The sequence below is a fragment of the Gobius niger genome (genome assembly GCF_951799975.1).
Source record: "Gobius niger genome assembly, chromosome: 9".
NCBI lineage: Eukaryota > Metazoa > Chordata > Actinopteri > Gobiiformes > Gobiidae > Gobius > Gobius niger.
The window spans coordinates 31,445,357-31,469,778 of NC_136860.1; the positions used below are offsets into that span (position 1 = coordinate 31,445,357).

The following is a 24,422-nucleotide window of genomic DNA, read 5'->3' on the forward strand; positions in this document are numbered from 1 at the left end:
AGGAGATAATCAGAAAAGGAGTGTGTTTCATAAAACACTAATTATCTCCGAATCTAGAAAAAATCTGTGATTTTGATCCAAATTAGCCTCTAGCTTAGATTTCTCACCACCGAGGCACGTAGAATTAAACTGTTTTCACCAGTGGAGAGTCTCAGCTTTCAAACGAGCCGTAGCATGTGTCCATAGCTATAACATAGAATATGCTGCAAATATCATTAAAAATGGTCTGGCTTCTTGGCACTCAATGTGTTAAGTAGCGTTGCCCATCATTGTTGGTTGGATTGTAAGCTAACAAGTTGACTCAAAGTCATGTCGATTATTTTCAGAAAAGTGATTTGTTTTGTGATTTAGACACGATTTTTCCCCATAAAACAGGCTTGAATACAAAACAACAGCGTGAACATAGTTTGTAAAAGTGCCTTCGTCCATCTTATTCCGGGAATAGGACAAGTGGGAGAGTGGACATGTTGTGATTCGTGTAACACTTCGCTAACGCTACTATGTTAATGTAAACATTGCATAAGGTTATAAATATTTTGTATTGTTATTGGCTACAGTAAAATAATGGCAAACCTCCAAAATGGCCTCCAGGAGTTCAGTTCCGTCATAGGAATAGCTGGTCGGTATCTTCATGCTACACTGAGTGCTTGAGGAAGTCTTTAATGCCATGTTCAGTCCAGTTTTTTCCTGCTTTGTCGTCGTAAAGTGGTTATAAAACGTGAGATGCAGAGGTCCTCCATGTTAGCGGGGTTCACAGAGTCTTCTTCAATTGGAACTTCAGCTGCAAATTAACTCTGAAACGAAAAACGAGATGAGAATGTATCAAAAGTGTGAGACTGCTGGTTGACTGCATGGAAGACAACTATTTTCAAAGAGTGCTGTATGAAATGTTCCAGTAGTGTCTTCCAGTATCTTGTAAGAGCAGTGCATTTGTTTTCACAACACTCTGCAACATTAATTACAAAACAAAATGAAATTCCAATTTGATTTATTGCAAATTTAAAGATAGAAAGGCTGCAGATAGTTAGGTAATATACAGTAATATCAGTGGCAAACAACTTCATTTCCTGTCTCTATCTGTACCAAACCTGCCACCTGATAGAAATCTGAAATAAAAAACAAACAAACATCGGATTCTTGGATTATTTTAGAGTCTTCTCCCAAATGTTAATGAGAGTTTGTTCAAAACGTGAGCCATGAACTGAATAATGATTTCAAAGCAGGAAAAGCTTGCAGCCCCGTCCCCAACTATTACAAATATTCTTGTGTACGAGTTCCTGAAAAAAGGGGCTTCTGAAATATTTGCTCTATTCCAATACTTATACCTTAATCACCGTCCACGTCTGAACGCATGAGCAGCAGTTGCCCCAGTGTTAACGAGCTATGAGGAAAGAAATGGCCTGAGAAACTCTGTTAGTCATGAAGCAAGACACAGTTAGTGCAAATGACTTTGTCCAGCAAAGTGTGAAAAAGCGTTCGCCGAAAGAGCTTCAAACTATGATTTAGTTTTTAAAGGCGATACATTTCTGTGATATATATACGAGATGCTCTGTGTCTGCAGAAAAAAAAACGAAAGTCAAAACCAAGCAAATGCAATTAATAATCACTAATTAATGTTAGAGGATAACATTAAATCACTATCTATCATACTGGGTCAAGCTGTAAAGTCGTACTATCTCTGTCATAGCCTTGACTGTGGTGCTCAGACTCTCAGCCACTGTTTGTGTATCAGTGTGACGCTAGAGGGTATTTATCCCTTTTCTGTGGAAGCATAGACAGACTTGAATGGTCGGACTAGCGCAATGTCTCGAGTTCATGTCTCCGGGTCCCGCACCGATGGTAAATAAACATGTATAAGACATCCAGACTGCTGCCTGTTTTTCATCTATCCTCTCGAACACCATTGTTTATTCTCTAACAATTATGAATTGCAAAATAAATCCAAATTTAGTCAAATCTACAAATAGTCAATATAAAGAAGCTGTAAGGTCATCATCCATCCAGGCTGCTTCTTCGCGGCTTGAGGTGATGACTTTGACGTCCACTAGGTGTAGAAGTAAGTGGTGACCAGCTACTTAAATACATTCTATGTAAGTGATTACAGCTTTAAAAACAGGATGGTAAGAAAATCTGAACAAGCTCTTGCTTTGTTCACACGCGACAGAACATGAAGACCATGTCAGTGAGATTAGCTGATAGTCAATGTTCAACCCCATAATCATTCTGCACATAACGTGAAGTACAGATAATATACAAACACAAACAACTGACTCAAAGCAGGAGTCAGAAGCTTCCTTACAATCCTTAGAAACGTAATATGTTTGTACTAGTGGTGGGCCGTTATCGGCGTTAACGTGCTGCGTTAACAGGCAGCAGTATGCAGGGCTTAAAGTATTCCGGCCGGGGGCCGGATTTCTGGCTTGTGGCCTCTGGCGCAAGCAAAGTGTATCAGACTGCAAATTATTTGTCCGGTTTTTCCGCGCATTTGTGAAAAACTGGCGTTTCCCGCACTTCTTACGGTCCATGAATGCATCTCACACGCAGCCTCGCTGTTACGTGATTCCTCTGAAACCAAAACAAGCCACGCGGATGCTGTAGCTACTTTTGTTATGGATTAAGTTTTGCCAAATTGACGCTATGACCAGACGAGTGAGAATCGGGTAAAGAGGCGAAGAGCAGCAGGTTCTACGACTGATCCACAGTGAGTTTATTTACTTATTATGTGAGTACAGTCGGGCTAACGGGGTCGCATCACCCGCGCTAAAATAAGCACTAAAAGCCCCGCTCGAGAGCACGGTGTCGGACCTGCCCCGCTACGTGCCTCCTTCTGCAGCTGTGCGCGGTGAGACAGGTGCGCGCGGTGAGACAGGTGTGCACGGGAACGACACGCTGCGTAAACCCCCCGAGCTGCTGCTGCTTAACCCGCAGTTAAAAGTGAAACGTAACACCTACATACTGAACAGAGCCTCGCACTGTCACAAATACCCGATTCGAGTGGAGTCTATTATCCGCAAACGGCGTGAACGCGCACACGTGTCAGTTGACCCACTGGACACAAGCTGAAAGTGGCTCCAGGTCATTATTTTACAGCAGTTTTCCTTTAGGCTCAGTCCCAATAGCTCCAGCCAAATCTAACCAACAGCCTGATTAACAAACATGTATGACAATCCTTTACTTACTAGATTATTTTCAAAAATATTACACTTTACATTTTAGTCTATACTTGTATTTTACCTCCCATATATTAAGTGTTTGCACAAATTGAAAAAACATTGGGTCCAAATGCAGAGTAAATGTGTAATAAAAAAGTTTAATAAAAAATATTGGCCTAGGCTACATTGCCTATATACAGTAGCCTCTATCTAACGTTTTTCTTTTTTCTTTTAAAGTACCGGATCGATAAGGAGTATCGATAAAAGTCCTGGTCTAACGCACCACCTGACTTGAGAAATTCGTTCTCAAAGACTTATTATTTGGGTAGCACACATATTCTGAATGGTTTCGGCAGAATTCAAGCGAGACATTTTAATCTAGATTAATTAACCTATTAATTAACCTACTCACAACAGCAGATCTTATGCACCAACGTCCAACTTGATTCGGTGCTGCTTTTTATTTGGGGGGAGTTTGGCATTTTTATTCCTGAAAAAAGTAATATATTTTTCAAAGAGACTGTATTGGTGTGCAATAGCTCCTCTCCTCTGCAGCTATTCAGGGCCAGACGTTCACAGTCTCCACCATACGCTTTGAGGAAACTGCCTGGGAGTGTGATGAAATGGATTATTTTCTTTTTTAAACCTAGTAAATCCCGCTGAGTTCATTTGATATATAATTTCAACTACCTGGATGTCTCAGAATCTCTATTGCTTCTAAACATGCTTGTTGTTTAGGTTGTTTTAGCAAGTATAGGTCCACTACTATAGGCCCCACTGCTCATAATAACACCAATGTCTGTGTTTATCTTGAGACAACAATGAGAAAACAAAACTTTGTAGTGGATGGCAAAATAAATGTTAGCGTGGTAAGTCTTACAGTTGGCGAGCTGGAGTCTGCTCTGTTCTTTCTGTTGACTTGAAGTGGGTCTGGGTTTGGATTTGACATAATTCATCTTCTTTGGTTCCATGTCGCCTGAAACACAGACGGTAATGATATTAAGGGAGCCAAAATTAGAGGTTTCTTACTTTCTTTGTTCCAGAATCTGTGAGAAAAAGCACTCAGGTGACGATTAGTTACACTGGCTGACCCACAAAATAAAAGTTCCAACTTGGATTTAACCAACTCTTATGTTATAGGTGAAAAATAATGCAGCACTGGATCTTTTGACATTGCAGAAGCTTATAGAGTTCGGGAATGTGATGTCATATCGCTAAGCATTATGGGATTAGCAGCAATTGTAAACTAATGGAGATTTTAGAAGTTAAAATACAAGAGTTATTGTTCACATTAAAACACTTGGACACCACAGTGAGTTAGATGTATTTACCAGCAGTAACTCAGCAGCTAACGGAGCTGTTCCACGGCTATTTTCTCCACTTTATAAACTGTTTTTAGCTAATGTTAGTCAATGGAAATGTATGCTCACAGCTGCAAAGATGGCCGATCTCCATGGTAACTGTAGACTTTCCCAAACTCTATTGAAACACTGCCACAACTGCAATAGATACAGACGGCATCTCGTCATAGAAGGGGGCGTGGCTTTGCCAAGGGGGAAAATAGAATCTTTAGAGAAACACAATTTTCCACTCTTTTTAGCCATTTTCTGGTGGAGTATGAGCTTATTTATCACACACAAATAAAGTCAAGTGTAAATCGGGCCCATATGGATATTTTCTCACAGCAGATTGTTCAGTAGAAGTGGAAAAACGGCAGTCGTAGCTAGCGTTAGCTAACCGTTAGCATTAGCCCAATGCTAACATGTAGCCTCAAGTTAGCATTCTCTGTTATTTATATATTCATGGGCTGTTGAACCACTTTGCTCCTCTCCATGTCTTTGTATTTTTATTAAGTAGAAAACTATATTCATAATTCAGCGTTTGTTAAAGTATTTTTTGAATAATTAGAGAAAGTTCAGATTTTTCTCCAATTGTTTTCAAACATGACCATATATGGGCGATTCCTGAGATGCTGTCTGTATCTATAAAAGCTAAAAGTGACGACTGATTTTGTGATTAAAAGTTTTTCCCGCTCTGTAGCCAGTCAAGTAACCCTTGCACATTGCAGGAGTGCTCTTGGGCAAGGCATTTCACACACCTTATGCATTACTGGAGTTGTGTGTTAATGGAGTGAATGAATAAAGCAACTTGTAAATGAAATGCTTTGAGTGCTATATAAATTTGATACTTGATCATTTATGAACAATTCTCTTATTTATAGGAAAAGAAAAAAGGCAATAATGGAGATGTTGCAATTGCATTTTTGACAGAAAATCCACAGAAAAACCAAAGAAACACAACTTTTTCCTGACTGACATAAGTAAACGAATATGTCCTCAAGCCACTTTTGTAACTTTCCAGAAGAAAAGTAAATTTCCGTGTTGGTGACTCATCCGTTCATTTGAATCTACATATTTCCTCGCCATTCTGTAATTAGCATATCAATCCCGTCGCACTTTGAAAAAACAGCTGCAATGAACTGTGATCGGTGCCATTAGAAATCTATTCCTCTATTCCGCTCCTCATAGACACTAATGTGTACATCTGAGAGTCGCCTCAGGAAACCCAAGCACAGCCGCGACAGGTTGATGGCAGTAACACGGTAAAGGCTTCAGGAAACGTATTGCTTTGTTTACTTTGGATTGCAATTTCAAACAACTTAAATTGACAGATTCATTTATGTCAGTTCAGCTCAGTCAAAACATTTGCCTGGACCAACATCTGTTTCCAAGGTGATTTGATGCTATGTCCAACCTGGCCATTTGAATGTTTTGAAAATGTAACTGAAATAATGCATCCAAGAGTTTCAATGGACGTGTATTGGATTTGGAGAAGCATAAAAGTTAACTTAAAAATGATGTAATGTTAACTAAACTGGTTTCCCAACTACTGTGCCAGTAATTGATATAATTGTGCAACTAGCTTGACCATGCTCACTATTAACTAAGCAAATCAACTAAAACAACACCTCGCAATATCAAAAGTGGAAGCATATATAATTTCCTTTTCCCCCCCCCTTTACCTTAATTAAGAGTATGCCTCAGTACAAACATGTCCAAACTTTTTTCATCAAGAGCCGGGGCTCATTGATCATACCTGACTGTGAGCGGGGTTAATGCTACTTCGCTAAAAGTGTGCAGAGCTAGACGTTTTTAACTGAGTCTGGGTGGGGCTAGAGTTATTTACCTGAGTCTGGGCAAGGTATGAGTTATTTACCTGAGTCTTGGTGTGGCTAGTGTTATTTACCTGAGTCTGGGCGTGGCTAGAGTTATTTACCTGAGTCTGGTTGTGGCTAGAGTTATTTACCTGAGTCTTGATGTGGCTAGAGTTATTTACCTGAGTCTGGTTGTGGCTAGAGTTATTTACCTGAGTCTTGATGTGGCTAGAGTTATTTACCTGAGTCTGGTTGTGGCTAGAGTTATTTACCTGAGCCTTGATGTGGCTAGTGTTATTTACCTGAGTCTGGTTGTGGCTAGAGTTATTTACCTGAGTCTGGTTGTGGCTAGAGTTATTTACCTGAGTCTTGATGTGGCTAGAGTTATTTACCTGAGTCTGGTTGTGGCTAGAGTTATTTACCTGAGTCTGGTTGTGGCTAGAGTTATTTACCTGAGTCTTGATGTGGCTAGAGTTATTTACCTGAGTCTGGTTGTGGCTAGAGTTATTTACCTGAGTCTGGTTGTGGCTAGAGTTATATACCTGAGTCTGGGCGTGGCTAGTGTTATTTCCCTAAGCCTGGGCGTGGCTAGTGTTACCGTATTTACCTGAGTCTAGGCGTGGCTAGAGTTATTTACCTGAGTCTAGGCGTGGCTAGTGTTATTTACCTGAGTCTGGACGTGGCAAGAGTTAGTTCCCTAAGCCTGCGCCTGGCTAGTGTTATTTACCTGAGTCTGGGCGTGGCAAGAGTTAGTTCCCTAAGCCTGCGCCTGGCTAGTGTTATTTACCTGAGTCTAGGCGTGGCTAGAGTTATTTACCTGAGTGGTCGTGGCAAGAGTTATTTCCCTAAGCCTGGGCGTGGCTAGTGTCATTTACCTGAGTCGGGTTGTGGCTAGTGTTATTTACCTGAGTCTGGTGTTTTTTACTTGAGTCTGGGCGTGGCTAGTGTTATTTCCCTGAGTCTGGTTGTGGCTAGTGTTATTTACCTGAGTCTGGGCGTGGCTAGTGTCATTTACCTGAGTCTGGGCGTGGCTAGAGTTATTTACCTGATTGTGGGCGGGGCAGGCGGCTGTGGGGCTCACACAGGGCAGTCACTCGGGGGTCACTGGGCACTGGGGCGGGCTGCAGGAAGGCCACAGAGGGGAAAGGCACTGACTGGAGGTGGGGCACGGATGAGTCGGACAGGGAGCTGGGCATGTGGTCCTTGAATCCTGCGGGGACTCTCCAGCGGGGCAGGGGGGAGGAGGCGCCCGGGACACCGGGGCTCAGGGCCTGCTCGGGGGTGGACGAGGACTTGGGGAGGAGTTGCAGGATGGAGGAGAAAAAGGAGCAGGATTCAGGAAGGGAGATGGTCCCAATTCCACTGTCCAAAGTTCGCATCGTGCAGCCAGAGCCTAAAGGCACAAGGAGAGCATTCACGGATCAAGGAACAGAGGCAAGCAGGACAACGTCAGGGCACAGCATAACATGGTTTAAGTGGAAATAAAGTTACCTACACTAAACCAGGACCAGTTTCACATAGACAGCTCTCACTAGATCGAGTTGCACCTATCAGAGTCATTCCATTTGGAGAAAAATGCAACGTGTCTGAATATAGTGTCTGTATCTTCCATACTATAATATTGATAGGGGTTGTGTGCTTTGAAATTCCCGCAAGAGGAGTAAAATACTGTATGTAAAAACTGTATGCAGTCCATGAGTTTAGAAGAAGTTGTATTTCCTTCTCTTCATTTGGTACTGGGTGCTGGGCTAGCCATAATTACTGTCACAAATGGCTAAGGACACCGTTGCCTCTTTATTCATTGTTAGACTAGCTGTAAAAAAAACTGCTGTGAAACTGGTCCCACATTGTCCACAATCGGCTGCTTACAAACTAATTGCAAAATATACTAGCAATTACAAACAACTATTATAAGAGCGGACAAGAAACGGTTAATTTCTTTCTCTCATTATTTTTCTTGGCCAATGTTTCCACATGAAAAATGGTGGTTCGGTCCAATCCAATTACAGGAGCGAGGCAGCGTTATACTTTAATTATCAAACTCTAAACAGTGCCACTAAAGGGAGCGACTTTGCGAATATAGAAAACCCACTTGAACCACTGTTTTTTTGTTTTGTTTTTTTGAGACACACATTACTGCATGGGTTAGGGTTAGTTCGTGCATGCATCAATCACATTCAAAATAAATGCATGTCATGGCATATATCCACCAATACACCACAGATGCATGTATTCAGCCAGAAATACATGGGTTACAGTCACCATTTGTTACGATATTAGAAGCACCACACTGACTAGCACACCTTGGAGAAAAAAAGGGGGGTGGGGGTGGGGGGGGGGTTACTGTGGGATTTCTTGAAGCCAGTGCCACAGACTTGAGTTTAGCCCACAGCAGTGAGCTGGAGGCAGTGACACTGGAGCAAAGGCATCAGCTGCAACCAATTTATTCATGAAAACATCAGCATGGGAGGCTTACACTTGATATGACAAAAGAGCGGCGCGATTTCAGGGTGAAGAAAACGAATTGTGGTTCTTCAAAGCATTAACATTTGAGGAAAAAACTGATAACTGAAACTCCTTAATAATGCGCCGTACAAGGGGGTGTGGCCTAGTTAAAGGGGAAGAAAAACCTCTCGTGGCAATCATAATTGTTTTCTGTCAGACTATAAACGCATTTGTCACACTTAAACAAAGTCAAGCCAAAATCTGGTCCATTTGGTTGCTTTTTCACAGCAAATTGGTCAGTAGAAGCGAAAACGGCAGTCGTAGCTAACGTTAGCATATGTAGCATGAAGCGTTAACTTCCTGGTTAGCATTGTCTGTTTTTTAAAGAGGGGGTATTATGCTTTTTTCAAGCACATAGCACCAGTCTATATCACACTACAATGATGATGAAACCTTCTGTTGGTCTGTAAATGCAGTAAATTAGAATAACTGCCTTGTATAAAATTGCTCTCTCAAAATGGCTGTAGTGAATGTCTTGAAATAGGCCTCTGTCTCTTTAAGAACCTCTGTCCCTTTCCGACACGCCCCCTCCACACGCTGTCTGTGGCATCAGTGGGGAGGGGGTTCTGCTGAGGAGCAGTGGTTGGTTACTCGGCTGGTGACGAAAGCTCGGAGGCGTCTCCAGGAGGTGGGGGCGTTCCTAGGAGGACTCAGGCAAACCTGTCCCTAAAATGGCCGCCATCAGAGTTTTTACAGATTACTCAAAAATACGTGAATGTGCCAAGGCAACACTTCAGGCATGTTTTTAATGAGGGAATCACATAATAACATGATGTAAATTTTGCATAATACCCCCCTTTAAGTAGTCTGCTGGATCACTTTGCTACTTTAATGTCTCTGCATCTTTATTTAGTAGAAAAATATATTCATAATTCAGCATCTGTTAACCGCTTAACTCCTGCCTGAACCGTGAGGATCTTTTTCCTCACGTCATCAGATTTTTTTTCCATCATTTTTTTGTTGGGTGTTCAACTCATTTTTGTAACTTTATTTGTCATTTTTTGTCACATTTTGTCACATTTTTTGTCACATTTTTTGTCACATTTTTTGTCACATTTTTTGTCACATTTTTCGTCAATTTTTCATCAGATTTTTGTCATTTTTTTGTGACATTTTGGTCATTTTTTTGGCAAATTTTTTATCACATTTTTGTCATATTTTTGTAATTTTTTTGTCACATTTTGTTACATTTTTGTCATTTTTTTTGTTATTTTTTGTCAATTTCTTGTGACATTTTTGCCTCTTTTTCATCAATGTTTCGTCACTTTTTTGTCAATGTTTTCTCACTTTTTTGTCACATTTATATCCTTGTTTTCGTCTCAGTTTTGTTGCTTTTTTAACAGCTTTTATCCAGAAGCTTTTGGACTGGGGTAAAGCCAAACTGGAGAAAAAGGTGCTCGGTTCAGGTGGGACTTAAGGGGTTGAAGTAATGTGAGAAAATTAATTTTTTTTGTTTTGTTTGGTTGGCTACTTTTGACCATATATGGGCGAGTCCAAAGATGCCGTCTGTATCGATTAGAGAATATATTTGTGGTGGTGTAAATGACAGGGTTGGAAGGTTTTGAACACGATAAATATTTCTGAAGACAGATTTGTGGTTGTTTTTATACTACCCAAATAACTGAAGCTTTTGCGATCACTGAAATTGCAATTTTGATTTGAATGCGGTTTGTGCAGCCACATAAAACAAGATGCTAATTTAACTAGACTCTGTTTGAACCCGCCCCCCAACAGTTCTTGTCATTGTGTCATTGGGCAAGACATCTCACCCTTACAGTCTGTATGAATGAGTTAATATACTGTGTGATTGGTGATTGGCGAGTGACCGACACATCTTGGCCAGCCTGACCCAGGGCGACTGTTACTTCAGAAGTAACTCACCACCACAGAGGGAAATATTCTAAAGTGACTTCAAAAAGTGGATTCTAAGCAAGTAAAAAATGTCTTACTTTAAGAAATAAGTTCTTATTTTTTCCCTAAAAGGTAATAATGTCTTGCCAAGCAAAGTTTTCTTGAGAAAAAAAAATCTTATTTTAGGAAATAAAATCTAGCCATTTCTTGTTCAGATATATTTGCTAAAAAACATGCTAATTTTTCTTGTAACAAGAAAGTAAGACTTTTTGAGTCTTCTTCAGCATTAGGCAGAAGAATATTTTTACTTATTTTAAGAAAAAATAAGATCACAACAACTCTTAATTGAAGAACAGATTCTCACAGATAGATAATACATTCCATTCTTTAAAGTGGGCGGCACGGTAGTGCAGCGGTAAGAGCCTCCGCTTCACAGCTCGAAGGTCCCGGGTTTGATTCCCACCAAGACGGGGCCTTTCTGTGTGGAGTTTGCATGTTCTCCCTGTGTCTGTGTACGTTTCCCCTACCACTAAAAACATGTGCAATAGGTGAATCCTCCAGCCAGGTGATTCTGACCATCTGGCTCCACATCATGGAGATGGTATTAGTTAAGAACATTTTGCTCAAAAATGTGTGTAGTTTAGAACACTTTACTTAAATCAAGCAACATTTAAGTGAAATACCCCTTAATTTTCCTTCAAACAAGACAAAACATCTTATTTTAAGATTATTTTCCTTGTTTTTAGAAGGGTACTTTTTGCAGTGCAGTGCTCTCTTACCATTAGTGTAATATTATTTTCAAGCCACAAATATGCATGAACCTTATTTCATTAACGACTACATTTCTATAATTCTGGTAGAAGTTCGGTCAGTATATGGTTAACACAAATTAAAAGCCCTACACCTGATGATTTTTCCACTTTCTTGCACATTTTGAATTATCAGTTGTGGCTTAACTCATTCTTCGCACCTTTCTAGCAGCACAGGGTCACTTTTTCAGGATCACTGCTTAAGAACATCCTACCTGCGAGTTCTTGAAAATAAAAAGGCGCTATAATTAAATATACAGTGTCTTTTCACAAATGACTGATTTCACAATTCACCTTGTTTTCACCTCATGTTTAGAGACACTACTAGCTACATGTGAGGACGCTGGTATATCATCCTTCCATGTGAATCTGGAAATAAAGATTCCTGCTTGAAATTCAGAGAGCGGACTTGCGTAATGCAGATTACAAACAGAGCTAAATGGTAGAACAACAGACTTCTTTGCAAATACATAAACATCTGTTTCTCAGCAATGCTTGATTAGTTGATTCAGGAAGACACATGGAGCCTTCTGTGAGTTTATAGGCTGATTACTATAAACAAATATAAATCAGCACAGCAGTTGATCTTTTAAATATTTGGGGCCGTTTGTGATTGCTGTAGTGGGGCACATCTGACATTGATTTCAAAAGTGTCATCAAGATCAGAAGAGACAGAAGAAAGAGACGCAGGCAGCGAAGAAACTCTTCTTTTTATGAATAACTTAAAGGCGTTTTATACCAGATTTTTTTTATTCATTGCCAGGGGCGGACTGGCCAAATGTCCATTCTGGAAGAGCACAGAAGGGCCACTGGCTCTAGGGCCACCGGTCCCGCCTCAACCGAGCTTTACCCAAATCTAAAAGCTAAAAAGAAAAGCATCAAAATAGCGAGAAAAAGAGGATGAAAAGTCAACAAAAACATGAGAAAAACACGGACAAAAAAACTACAAAAACATGAGAAAAACACAACAAAAAATGATAGAAAAAATAATTAAAATATGACAAAAATGTGGCGACGTGACGAAAAGTTTCCATCACTTTTGTAGGTCTTAGCTTTCAAATGAGGCGTTACATTGTTGATCTCCAGTCGAGAAGCTTTTAGATTTGGGCAAAGCATAAAAAAGTATAAAAAACATGAATCTAAAAGAAATTCCGTGGAGTATGGTGTACCACAAGGTTCAATTTTGGGACCATTATTATTCATTACTTATTAATTAAGGATTTTGCTTCTGTTTCTACGACCACCTTTCCCGTTCTTTTTGCTGTTGATACAAATATAGATATCAAAATAATAATAATAAAAAGCCGAACTGGGGAAAAGAGGTCAAACAAAAATGTGTTTTACAAAAAGGGACAAAAATGTGACAAAAATTAAACAAATATGATAAAAAAAATGACACAAATTTTATAAAAGTGTTGAAAAAGTGACAAAAAAGTGACAAAAAAGTGACAAAAATTAAACAAATATGTGTTTAAAAAACGACAAAAATTTAATAAAAAAGTGTAGAAAAAGTGACAAAAAAGCAACAAAAAAGTGTTGAAATAGTGACAAAAATCAAACAAATATGTTTTGAAATGTGACAAAAATTTAATAAAAGTGTTGAAAATGTGACAAAAAAGCAGCAAAAATGTAATAAAGAACTGTTAAAATATGTATTTGTGGAAGTGCACAATTACGCTAGTTTGGGCCAGGCTAGTCAGAGTCCAGGCCTGTTTTTCAGTCCCAGTCGGCCCCTGTTCATTGCAAACAATAAAAGAGGAAGTGTCCAAAATCTCTCCAAACTTTCCCAACAAATGTGTAAAGTTAAGGTTAAGGTTAAGGTTAAGGTTAAGGTTAAGGTTAAGGTGTACTTTATTGTCCCCTTAGGGAAATTTGTCCACTGTAGCATCCCAATTCTTGCATGGTCACTTCTCCTGTTCACTATCACAGAAATGCTATACAGCTATCCTGCATGTTCATAAAATACAAATACAAATGCTTTATAATTAATTATTATGAATGAGTTTACAATATAATAAAAGAGGACAAAGCGAAATTTGCTCCACTACTAGAAAACAAACAAACTGTATAGTGCTTTTAAAGCAGAACTAAGTAACCCGTGCCCCTAGAAGCCATAAATGCCACTGCAGGTGTCATAGCATGTTGCGTTTTTTACTCATTAATTGTCCGTGAGAGTAAATACTACACTGACAGAAAAGACAGAGGGATATTGTACATCCAATTACACGATGGAGATCATTTTCTTCACTCAAACTTGGCTGTAAAAACTGTTTAAGTGGTGCTAGCCCGGAGTTAGCTTTGCCCGTTAGCCTGTTAGCTTCTTCCTCGTGATTCCATTAGTGTGTATCGGTGTTGTTTTCTGGCCAGAGTCACCAGGGTCATATCCCATTAATACCTGTATTACCCCAGAGGGACTAAGAAAACGATTTATTGAAGGAGCTAGATGCAAGTTGGCCATTTTATACTCACTACTGCCGCCTCAGGTCAGACGTGTAACTGCACCTACTATATTAAGCTCGTGCATGACGGCAATTTAGACCCGAAGTAACAACTTTTTGAGTGAAAGTGCAGGATTTTAGAGGCAGTTGTGGTGAACTGGGCTCATTCTACACATTAGGACATGGCTGGAATATGTAGGGGGAGGATAATACATCATTTTAACATTTTTAAACTCTGTATAGTCCCTTTAAGGTAGATTAAGGTAGATACTGCAGCGCGTCAGAACCAGTGTGCGAGCTTCAGGTTTGTTCAGGACTATCACTGACCTTAGTTGATCGGTTGTCGGACTTGGGAAGCCACACAGGACTCAAACCTGGGACCTTCTTGCATTGAAGCACATTGTTTTTGCATGTCTCGCTAAATCTATATTACTGCACTTGTTGTTCAAATCCTTTTAACTGAGAAAGAAATATTTAACAATGTTTTTCTTCCACTTGAATATTAATCGCCGAAGTGTTTAATGTCTCTGCCCTAATTAAACTGTCCTGGGACTGTGCAATTGAAGTCTTTTGTTTTATGGTAATTTTGCACACATTCCCGCCGTCTGTGTGAGAAACATTACATATTACAGAAACCAAACAGCTACAGAGTTGTACCATTTTACTCAAAACCACATAAATAACAACCTTATCATTTAGAGCCAGCAATATTCTTTGCGCATTAATACGCGCATTTTGAATTCTAATTGCGAGCCGCCGACATTGTCTCTGTGTCTGCCCGCGTTGCAATAACACAGATGAAAATTGTTATTTCTATCGCGGCGTAAACAAGAAGAGCGAATAATTGAAGCGAGGAGCCACAGGACGGAGGCGTAGCCATATTGATTAGTTCAGTCTTTAGTTGGAAGCTAAACACGCGCCGCTGTGGCATGGTGTTGCCTAGAAGAGCGGAATTACAGACCATTGATTGGCCTCAACAAGCTCCCGATGTGCGCGAGGCTTTTTTTTTTTTTTTTCTTCTTCTTCTTCTTCCACGAACTGTCAATGAATGAGGGCCTCGACAAGTCGAAGTTACGGGATTGATTGAGAGACGAACGGCGGATGAAAGTGGGACTGGTTGAAGAGGTAAATACGTGCTGTCATATTCAGACTCCGCTCCGTAACACTCTTCGAATCGAATCTGACTGCGTAGTGGGAGCGCTAGTAGTAGAAGTAGAAAGTAGAAAGCTGGTTTAAAGACATGAGTAGATAAAAAGTATATGATAAGACCTTGTTATTATGTCATTCCCTCATTAAAAACTCTGATGGCGGCCATTTTAGGGACAGGTTTGCCTGAGTCCTCCTAGGAACGCCCCCACCTCCTGGAGACGCCTCCGAGCTTTCGCCACCAGCCGAGTAACCAACCACTGCTCCTCAGCAGAACCCCCTCCCCACTGATGCCACAGACAGCGTGTGGAGGGGGCGTATCGGAAAGGGTCAGAGGTTCTTAAAGGGACTATAGGGAGTTTAAAAATTTAAAAAATTAGTATTTTCCTTCCCCCTACATGTTCCAGCCATGTCCTAATGTGTAGAATGAGCCCAGACCTGTTCACCACAACTGCCTCTAAAATCCTGCACTGTCACTCAAAAAGGTGTCACTTCGGCCTAAATTGCCGTCATGCACGAGCTTAATATATAAGGTGCAGTTACACATATGGCCTGAGGTGGCAGTAGTGAGTATAAAATGGCCAACTTGCATCCAGCCCCTTTAAAGAGACAGAGGCCTATTTCAAGACATTCACTACAGCCATTTTGAGAGAGCAATTTTATACAAGGCAGTTATTCTAATTTACTGCATTTACAGACCAACAGAAGGTTTCGTCATCATTGTAGTGTGATATAGACTGGTGCTATGTGATTGGAAAAAGCATAATACCCCCTCTTTAAATTATTATTATAGATGCAGCTCAGGGGGAAGCTAAAGATCTCAGAAAAAAAACAAAAACAAACGATGATAGGGCAGACACTCGTCCTCAGTCCTATGTTGTGCCTCCTTGGGCTTTTACCAGGGAATCTCGACACTCAAAGAGGTTGTGCAAGTCCTTCTGATGCTGGCTAGAAAGTCCATAATGTGCAAATTGGTAGGTGGTGATGCCCCTCTTGCTAAGTTGTGGAAAAATACAATTTCTGAGGTTGTAACTCAGGAACGATTGCGATATTGTCTCAGTAGTGAAATCCCACGCCTTTAACCTCTCAACCCCCGCCTTCACAGAGTGCATTTTCACTTATCAGCTTTACCCACATCGAAAACCATCGACAGGCCAGAGCAACGCCTCATTTGAAAGCGAAGACCAACAAAACTGATGGCATTGTTGTCATCACTTTTTTTACTTTTGTTTCTTTGCTTTTTTTGCCGCATTTTTGTCAATTTTTTGTCACTTTTCCATCACATTTGTGTCGCTTTTTTGTTGCTCTTTTGTCACTTTTTTGTTGGCTTTTTGCAACTTTTCCATCCTCATTTTTTGTTGCTATTTTGACCATTTTTTCCAAGAAGCTTTTAGATTTGGGAAAGGTGAAATTGTGTGAAATTATGTTACAACCGAATTAGTATAATATTTATTGTCATTAACATTCGTATCTGTGCTGAGCTTTTCTCATCCTTTTGTTGTGGTTTTTGTTGTTGTTGTGGTCTGAAGCGCCTTCATGCACAAGCTATAGAAGCTGCAGTTACACGTATGACCTGAGGTGGCAGTAGTGAGTATAAAATGAACAACTTGCATCTTGAGTCTTTGAGAGCCAAACAAGCTTCATAGAACATGTGCGTAATGACAAATTAAACATTCTATGCTATTCTAAATGATAAAAAAAACAAAAAGAAGTTCTATTATGGCAGTATTAGCAGTGTTATTTTACAAACAGTAGCAAAAGTCACAGTTTATCCTTATTTTTTGTCCTACGATAGCTCTGGTTCCCTCCCCATTGAGTAACAGAAAGTGATCATCTCTTGAACAACTCTTTCACACAAATTTTCCTGAACTGTGGCACAGTTGTATTTCCATAATTTGCACTTACTTCGAAAGTTAAAATGAAGAATTAATACTGTAAGCATTGGCAATTTTAATGAAAATGCTTTCATCTGAGCAAACTAGTCCCGAGACGATATGGCTTTTTATTGAACACATCCCAAAGACTCGGCTGCAAATAAAATGTCATGAATCCCTTCACTAGCATCGGGCTGTTTCCTTGTTCCAGCTATTTCTAAATCTGTAAAAAGTCCAGGAGTCGTAACACACAGGCTGCAGCTGCCTTTGAAATGAAATATACTGTTTTTTTTTATATAGAGCACAAATTAGTCTGTAAAATAAGTGCACCTGCTTTAGGGGGTAAACTACACCTTACTCAGAAAAATGGCAAACATAGAAAACAAATGGAGTTTTAGTGTGGTTTGTATTAAATCATGGAGAACAGTCTTGGGGTCAGGCTATGATGAAATCCGTTGAAAAGCACACACTATACGGGAGGGGGGCAGTTTCTCTGGGGCTTTCCCTACAAGCGTTATTAATACTTCGTACACGGACTGAACTTTTTAACAAATTGTTTTCCACATCAAATGACAACTACGTTCATAAATCTCGTCTTTGGTTTTTCCTCTAGGCCGCCTCCTGTTTCCTGGGCAGATGGGAAACTGTTTAGAACTTTTTTTTCTTTTGGTGAGACAGAAGGTGTTTTTTACCTGTGAATAGATAGACACACTTACTAAAAGAAAAGTCAAAATCAATTCAAAAAGACAGGACGGACTTTTAGAAACAAGTGATTAATGGATTTTCTGGAGACTGGCGCTGAACTCCTGCAGTGCTGCGGGATGAGACTCATTTCCATTTCCCTTCTGACTCAGACCAGTTCACATAAAGCTCATCCTTATTGGAAAATCCTTTTTGGGAAAACTTGCTGATCCTTTTTACATATAAAAATGGATGTCCTCAATCGCTTACCCAATTAAACAAAATTAGTACAAGCTTTGATTTTTTTTAACTGAGGAAAAAGACCTTTACCTCTTAACTTCCACCTGAACGGATCCCATTTTCTCCAGTTTGGCTTTACCCTAATCAAAAAGCTTCTTGGGGAAGAAAGCACCAAAATAGCCACACAAAAAATGAGAAGAAACAAGGATGTAAACGCAACAAAAATGTGTCAAAAATTCAACAAAAATGTGACAAAAATTCAACAAAAAGTGACAAAAAGCTCACCCAAAAAGTGACAAAAATGTAAAAAAAAATTTAGTTTAACAAAAAAACTCAACAAAAATAAAAAAATAAAATAAAAAAAAATTCAACAAAAATTCAACAAAAACTCAACAAAAATGTGACAAAAATTCAACAAAAATGGAAGAAAAAAAAAAGAAAAAAAAACATACAAAAGGTGACACAACACAGCAACAATGCGAGGAAAAAGATCAGTTTTGTGGGTCTCAGCTTTCAAATGAGGTGTTACACAGACCTATATAATAGCCAAAGAGGACAGAATGCATTTGGTTTAGGCGGGTGGTAAGAGGTTAAACGGATGATAGTTCGCCATTTTATACTCACAACTGCCATCTCAGGTCATACGTGTAACTGCACCTTCTATATTAAGCTCGTGCATGACGGCAATTCAGACCGTAGCATTTTGAGTGACAGTGCAGGATTTTAGAGGCAGTTGTGGTGAACAGGTCTGAGCTCATTCTACACATTAGGACATTACTGGAACATGTAGGGGGAGGAAAATGCATAATTTAAACATTTTTTAGACTCCGTACGGGAACAGACCACCGTTTTTACATACTGAGATGAGCTTAGACGAGTTGAATCGTACCTGTCTGGTCTTTGTGTGTGCCCTCAGCCAGCACAAAGACCAAAGATGTTGTTAGCATTTGGCCTCTCCCAGTACACTCCTATAGCTCCAAACGGGGGTGAAGTTGGAAGACTAGACAGGTACGCATCAACTCGTCTAAGCTCAGGTAAGAACATATTTCAGTATGAAAGAACTGTGGCCTGTTCCTGTTAAAAACAAGCTTTATTGGCACCAGGGCATCATCAGCTGTTCTCTAGCAACAGGTTTCATTAATGTTTGGTAGCAGCGCGGGGAGTAAGAGGTTTTGTTGTTGTTGTTTCGTCTCTTTTTTGTCTTGCTTTTTTTTCCACATTTTTTGCTTTTCTTCATTGCTTCATCGTCGCTTTGTTGCTGTGTTTTTGTCACTTTTTTTGTTGCTCTCTTGTGGCTTTTTCCGTCACTTTGTAATCGAGTTTTTGTCGCTTAAAGAAGCTTTAAGATTTGGGTATTTTGGGTTTGTGCTCGATTCAGGTGGGAGTCAAGAGGTTAGCTAAGATAAAATACTATAAACATAAAAATGAATGAAAGGCAGTCAGGAGGAGGACCACACAATCCCTATGTAATCCCCCCAAACAATAACATTATAAAATCAACTCTAAAACGAATGGGGAACCAGTGCAGTGAGGATGAAACAGGCGTAATGTGTTCTCTAAGTCTTGTGCCAGTTAAAAGACGTGCAGCAGGATTTTGGACTAAGCGTGCCATATTTGCTTGGCTAATTCCAGTGTACAGTGCATTACAACAGTCAAGAAGCGTGAATCACTCGCTCCAAATCACTAAAAGATCAAACCGAGATGATAAAAACTGGATTTAACCACAGCATTTATCCCTTTCAAGGGGCTACACTGGACTAAAAGTGCAGACTAATATTAGCATTTTTAGTAGAGTGCTAAAACAGTGGATAGAGTGGCTCCCATGTGTAAAATGTGCCTCGTCTTGTCAACCTCTTAACCTCCAGTTCGGCTTCACCCAAATCTAAAAGCTTCTTGTAAAAAGAATCAGAATCAGAATGGTTTTTATTGCCATTGTTTGGAACAGGTTCACAAACAAGGAATTTATCTCTGTACAAGTGTGTAACATAAAACATATGAAAGTGTGAAAATGCAACCAAAATGTGACAAACAAGTGCCAAGAAAGCCAAAAAAAGCAACAGAAAAGCGATGAAAATGTGGAAAATGTGACCTACAAAACTGATCGTGACTTTTTTTTGTCCTGTTGTCGTGTTTATGTCTATAGGCTCAAAACATACAGCACCTCTTCGAATTAGCTCATAATCAGGTCAGTTCGGTAAAGCTCTAACCCACAGCCTGAAGTAAAACTGCCTATCCTCTTCTTTTTCTTCTTCTCTGTGTCTTAATATGATACAATATTTCTTTTATCTGTAGTCTGTTCATTACTATTCACATGGTGCCTCCTGTCCCACTCCCCCTCAGAAGTGCCTGTCTCGATCGAACGGAGGAACCTGGCTGAACGGAGGAACCCTGCATCCTGGAATCGGACACCAAGGACTAGACGGTCTGCGATCTTGGCCCGTCTGCTGAGTGACTCCCACTGGCCCTGGGTCTATAGCCTGTCCGTCCATGGGAGTGGATCTTTCCATCTGTGGTTCGTTTTCCCCCCTGGGTTTTTTGAGTTTTTCCTCGCCGTGCTGGAGAGTGGAAGGTGAAGGACAGGGGACACCCACGCTGCTCATCACCACCTGCTGCCGATCCTTATTTGGATGTTATGTTTGCCTGGATACTTAATTAGCCTGAACTTTACATTGTCGTATTTACTGCTCTGTTTTATTGCATTAATGTTCGGTGCAGTCCTGTGAGGCGACTCCTGTTGTGATATTGGGCTACACAAAACCATTGATTGATTGATTTATGTCACATCTTTGTGCTATTCTTGCTTTTCCGGCACGTCTTTGTCACTTTTTAGCCACTTTTTGTTGTACTTTTATCCTCGTTTTTTGTGGCTATTTTGGCACTTTTCTCAAGCAGCTTTTAGATTTGACCAAACTGGAGAAAATGTACTCGGTTCCTAAAATCCCCTGCAGGTATTGGAAAATAGCACATGAGCCTAAACAATGCATCTGGTTCATCCAATGTTATTGCTCTGTCCATATGAGATAAATAAACACAAGGAATTCATGTTATGAGATTTTCTTCAGTTTTGTTGTGACATAGGAACATTCAACATGGAACAAAATGTTATGCAGTAATTGTAAAGCGAAGGTGAAAAATTAGCCAATTAGCCAGTATCGACAGTGGCAGCTCTCTAGTTGTTAAGCATTCTGGTTGAAATCTCAATCCTTCCGACGCCAAATGTCCACAAACACAAAATAACTAATCAATCCCACACTTCTGCCCAACTGGACGCTGCCTGGTCTCTGCGCTCTCTTGTTGTCTTAAGCATCAAATTAAAAAACTGCCTCGTCAACTGATCTACCGAGCGCACGAGGGCTTCGGAGCGTGACCCAAGTCGCGGCCGTTTAAATCTATTCCGATCACAACAGGAGCTGAAGGCAGCGCTAATTCACAGAGTAGTGGTTTGGATGAGCGAGCATAGCCAGGGCGCCGATGAAATTTTAATGAGGAGATTAACCCTCCAGGGCAAGAGTCCGTCCGAATCAGCCACGTTTGATACTTGAAATGAGCGGCGTGACCGCGGCCGGCTACTACGGCCAATCAAAAAGTCCTCTACCTGTCCTTTAGGTAAGACTTAAGAGGGAAAACACTTAGCAGAGCCTGGTTTGACCTGCACAATATGAAACACGCTTTATACATTTTGTAACATGTTTCAACTGCAGCTACCACCACCACCACAATCACTTCTACAACTACTACGGGAATCTCTTTCTGAATTGAAAAGAGACAGCAGAGGCTCAACCAGGACTTCACCAACTAAACCATAGCCTGCACTGCATTGTATCAATACGTCCATCTCAAGACATTCTCGTCTTACCAAAACTGCAGAGGAAAAAAATGTGTTTGGTTCAAGTGGGAGTTGAGAGGTTAATGAGACAAGTTAGTTTATAGTTTCAACCCATGCTCCACAACCTTCTTTAGGCATGGAACCTTAAAAACCGGCTCGTTCCCACAATTAAATGATCGTTTTTGAGGTATAATTGTGTAGAATTATGAAACTTCAATAAGAAGCCTGAGGGCAAAAATGGGTCTGACTTTCAGCACCCTCCCCTTATTATATAGCACTGGGTAACTTTTTTGTTTTGCCTTCACTACTGTACTTGTTTTGGAGTCTTTGTGATTGTTAAATGACTTGTTTTGGCCCAAGGAAATGCGTACTTCTACTGCTGCTGTTCAGAATCAGACTAAGATTCTCGTCAGTGAAAGGTAGGCAACATGTATAAACTATGAATTTGCTTTTTGGGGATTTTTGACATAAGGCCTCATTTCCTAGTTATCCAGAGTGTTGTTGATATGTATTTTTTAATTCATGCAGTCCTTATATTTGAAGAGTTTAGTGGTGCTAGGCTAGTGCTAGGCTAGTGCATGTCTATGGTAGCTAGTAGCCTGGATAAATAACAGTCTGACCCAAGGACAGTGAGGCCTATCACTTATAACACCAGACTACCCAGATACATTTTTGAAATATAACCATTTTGCATTTAAAAGAACTTATATTTGAGCAGCATCAGCTTCCTGATTGCAAGCTACACAGCGGTGGACTGATCTGCTACGTTACCGGATCTACAGTAGTTTGTTTACCTGTGGCCGGCATTACTACACGTGGAATTCACAAGAAGCTTTCAACAAATCAGATACGGAAACGTTTGGAGGACGACCCCATGATTTCGAAGAGGTTTTTAATGCAGGCTACTAGTTACCATAGACATGCGCTAGCCTAGCACTAGCCTAGCACCACTAAACTCTTCAAATATAAGGACTGCATTAATTCAAATATACACAAATCTCCAGAAATCAACACTCAATAACTCAGAAATGAGGCCCTATGTAAAAAATCCTGAAATATCCCTTTAAAGCTAACTGGGCATGGAAAACTAAAAATCCAATAAACTAAAACATGAAAAAGATATGCTAGGTATAAAGTATCGACAAAACAATAGTGCGAAGAGCTAAAGTCAGAGCATGACAGAAAAAAGTGACTTTGTTTCAATAAATCCAGGCAGACAAAGGGAGAACTTCAACTGATGTTGATCCATTCAATGAAGAGAACAGGTTATTGTTTGTTTAGACACTCAGAACATTACAGGACGTGATTAGAATGAAAACGTCGCTCGTGCCGACCCTCTATAAGCAGTGGGAGCCTGTGAGTCGTTCGTTTGACACCAAGTAATGGTCTCTTTCTTCATCCTGCACCTTGTCGTAATTAGGGTTAGGGTTAAGGCTAAGAAGACTTTTTAATTGCTCATAAAAAGCCGCCAAAAGAGAGATTAACACAATACGTCAGAGAGCAGCCTGTAGTCCATTGTCAAAGCAACTCAAGTGAACAGCTTAAGAATGAATGGCTTCCTCATGCCTGGAACTTCGCATGCAACTTTTACCAAATGAATCCACTGTTAATATTGAAACGGCTTGGTTAAATCATTACAAATGCGTAAAAAAAAACAGCACAACAAGCAAATGAGTAAAAGAAACATGGAGCACACCAGGCTGACGTTAGCATCCAGCACGTAGCATCGCTAACAGTGAATCCACCGAGACTTACACATAATAGTCATTTTTGGTCTTCACTTCTGTCTGCAAACTGTGAAATGGTAAAGCACAGATAGTACATTCTTAAGGCTATAAGGCACAGACAAAGCTAAAAAAGAAAAGGCAGCAAAAAAAGGGACATTTGTTGGATGAAAGAATATAAAATAAAGTCCTGACCTATGATGACGTCCTGGGAGGGGCTAGTCACTGCGGATCCATTCTCACTGTCTGATCTCAATATCTTGGGGAGAAACAACGAGTTAAGAGTTAGAGCTGTGAATGAATACCATAAAATGTGCTTTTATCAGCCCGACACAACATTGGTCTGGCAGTGGAAGAAAAAGTGTGTGACTGCGAGGGAAGAAAAGCCACACTGACAACAATCAAACTCTTTAAGGCCTGTAGATTACCTTTGGGTCCCCGGCCATGTCCGTGTTGCCTTGTAAGTCGTTTAGGGACATTCCTGGACAGGGCATCGAGATACAGGCCCGCACCGCATCATGAGGCTCCCTCCTCCCCACCGAGCTACAAGAAGCAGGCATTTATCAACAAAACAATCCATAGACGAAGCCCCAACATGCCCAGAGTGTTTTCGGGTGACGGATGGACCACTCTCTGTCAAAACCTGGCGCGGATCTTTATAAAATGTGTCAGAACTTGTTTCAGGGCGCGGGAGACTGATGTGTCTATGATAGTATGATAGATAAAAGGCATCAATAGCGGTAGATAACGATGTTGGCTTCAGTGATATGGAACAATTTGTTTGATTAAAGCTTGGGGTGAAGTGCTGAGATGGAGATGTCGATAGTTCTTACAAATGGAGCACTTCTGGTATGTTTTTGCATTAGTGACTTGGTGTGGGGTCAGTATGGGGCTCCTTCAGGGGGGCTTTTGTTACATCATGCTTTTCTTTTATAATTAATTGATGTATAAAGGTGCAGATCCAGGTTCACAGGTTCAGCCAATGCTAATGAAATTTGTGGGAGTTTCAAATGTAATGAGAA

The 24,422-nt window shown here is 40.3% G+C and overlaps 1 protein-coding gene across 3 annotated transcripts in view; it reads right to left on the bottom strand.

Moving 5' to 3' along the window:
• Nucleotides 1-316: 316 nt before the first annotated feature.
• Nucleotides 317-24,422, bottom strand: part of LOC306968088 (uncharacterized protein) — a 73,249-nt gene continuing 49,143 nt past the window's right edge. Inside the window, exons 9-13 of one of the 3 annotated variants that reach the window (XM_079563355.1) lie at nt 23,829-23,943; nt 23,596-23,659; nt 7,352-7,699; nt 4,033-4,128; nt 317-794 (exon numbers count right to left, since the gene is read on the bottom strand). In XM_079563355.1, coding sequence (XP_079419481.1) covers nt 793-794; nt 4,033-4,128; nt 7,352-7,699; nt 23,596-23,659; nt 23,829-23,943 — 625 coding nt within the window. In that variant the 3' untranslated portion in view covers nt 317-792. Of the gene's footprint in view, nt 795-4,032; nt 4,129-7,351; nt 7,700-23,431; nt 23,471-23,595; nt 23,660-23,828; nt 23,944-24,422 lie in introns of those variants that run through there. The other 2 variants (XM_079563357.1, XM_079563356.1) reach the window with 2 other exon arrangements.